The sequence below is a fragment of the Geospiza fortis genome, unplaced genomic scaffold (assembly GCF_000277835.1).
Source record: "Geospiza fortis unplaced genomic scaffold, GeoFor_1.0 scaffold229, whole genome shotgun sequence".
Lineage (NCBI taxonomy): Eukaryota > Metazoa > Chordata > Aves > Passeriformes > Thraupidae > Geospiza > Geospiza fortis.
In genome coordinates, this window is record NW_005054357.1 from 1,161,200 (window position 1) to 1,163,448 (window position 2,249).

General features: G+C 42.9%; 1 protein-coding gene across 1 annotated transcript in view; it reads right to left on the reverse strand.

Annotated features, from left to right (window-relative positions):
- The window catches only part of CAMSAP2 (calmodulin regulated spectrin associated protein family member 2), a 76,824-nt gene extending 74,618 nt beyond the window's left edge, over positions 1-2,206 (reverse strand). Inside the window, 1 exon segment of the mRNA XM_031059192.1 lies at positions 1,793-2,206. Coding sequence (XP_030915052.1) covers positions 1,793-1,931 — 139 coding nt within the window. The 5' untranslated portion in view covers positions 1,932-2,206.
- Between the last annotated feature and the right edge of the window lie 43 nt (positions 2,207-2,249).

A 2,249-nucleotide genomic window follows, 5' to 3' on the forward strand; every position in this document is an offset into this window, starting at 1 on the left:
TCTAGTTACATTAACCTAGTGGAAGAACTGGGACCAGAAACACTACAAATGTATGTGCTTACCTCTCTTCCTACTGTTACATTACTGCAGTGATTAGAGAGCAGATGGAGCAATTATTCCCTCTAATCATGTTTTATTTGAGCATCTCAGAACAACCCCAGTCATGAAAGGAAAGAGTAAAGGAATTTGTTTTGGATCACACTTTCTACAAAAAGTAGCAGAAAAGTACCCTGCAAGTGGCTTTACACATCCAATAGAAACTCAACCAGTATGAACCAAGACATTTCAACCATGGGTTGAGAATCTGTCAAACTCCAGTAGAAAAAAGTTTTCAGGTTAGAAGGCTGGGTTATATAATTGCACAAACATTACACACTCAGAATCCTATGACTAGACCCTATGGAACCAAGATACCTAAAAACATAATCATGTCTGAAAATGTTCAGTTAGGTACTTCCAAGAATTTTCTCTACTGTTTCACCTCTCATACCTGCATAGCTAATAAAGCCATACATCAAAATATTACTGGTCCGTATTTCACAAAGAAAAGCAAGTAGAGTTTATCGACGAATCTTTATATGGAAACAATATTTTGATATTTTCTTTCTTTTTGAAGTGATGCACTCACTGAAATTTCACTAGATTCAAGCACTTTAAAAGTGGCTTTTTGGAAGCATTGCATCAAATATTATGAGTTCCCAGAAGCATGTCCCATAAAGACATGCTAAATACATGCTAACCCTGGCTGAATACATAATAGCACCCTGGCCCTAAATGTAAAAGGTGCAATACTCCATAAGGAGGAACCTTTTCCTGTTATTTTATAAAAAACAGGGGCAAAAGTAATGATTGTTGATATCTACCTCACCTTTCAAAAAAACCCATTATTTTTAATCAACAGAAAATTAAATTATTACAATACTACAGCTATAGGAAAGCTAAAAACCATAAACAATCCCACCTCCCCCCAAAAACTAAAAAAAACCCCAACAAACAAACAAAAAAAGCAACCTAAAAAAATATTCCAAAACAAACAAAACCCAAACAAAAACCCCCAGCTTGGTAAATTTTCAAAATGCTTCCCTCAGAAGACCTCTGCAAGTCTGGTATTCCTCAAGGCCCAATAATATTTCAGGCACAGAATAACAGGTCTGGTATTCCTCAAGGTCCAAGGTTTTCAACGACAGAGCACTGATGCCTTTTGGAGGCATTACAAATCGATTCCATTTACACTTACAGACAAGGAGAGCCTTCTGTATTGTGCAGGCCAAAACCTGGCACTAAATGCTCTTTTCCCTGAAACCCTTCTTATTGCTGAGCCACTCAAATGGCTACAGGCTACTGTCACACATGTCAGAACCCATTTCCATTGCTAGCCCCCAATTCTGCTCCTAAGCAATACCAGGAAAAATTTCAAGATGACAGACAAACGTGGATTGCTGGGGTTTTTTCACATTGTAGAAGTGTGACCAGAGTAATAAATAAAATACCATTTCCAGAGATCGATTCACTCAAGCAAAACAATATGAGTGCCAATACGCAAAATTTACTTGCTGATGGAAACAGTGGGACTACTCCAAAAAGACTAAGTGAAATTAAGGAAAAACAAAAGGAAAACAAAAAACCTCACAAGGGGTAAGAGATCTTAAGGACAAGGGTACAGACCAAAAGCATTTCCCACACATCTCCCCCCCCTTCTCAGTTCCTCAGGGAATGGCTCGCACGTCCTCAGTAGCGAAGCAACCAAGCAGGAACCAGCATCAAAGAAAGGGAAGAAGGAGACGCCACCTACCTGTCCCAAAGGCTTTGGCCACCAGCCAGGCCAGATTACAGGCGATTTTCGCTCGGGAGAAATCATAATGGTCAAAGGGTTTGATGGCAGGAACAATGAAAGTCTTCCTCATCTCCTTGGCGTCTGCGGCATCCCCCATCTTCTCACAGGACCCCCGGCAATTGGGAACTTACATGGTTGTTTCGCGGTCCTCCTCCTCCTCCCACGCCCGAGAGAGCCGGCTGTAAATACGCCGACAGCAGCTGAGAACAGTGCCGGACCCAGCTGTCCGTAAAGGGCTAACACCGCCTCCCGCCTTTCTCTGCACAGGAATGTAGCCGAGTCCGAGTGTCCTCTTCTTCCTCCTCCTCCTCCTCCTCCTCCTCGCTCTTTGTCTCAGTTCACTCACACCGCCGTCCCTCCGCCTCCGAAAAAATGCCCCCGGCGGCCCCGGCCCCGCGTTCCCTGGGGAGACCCC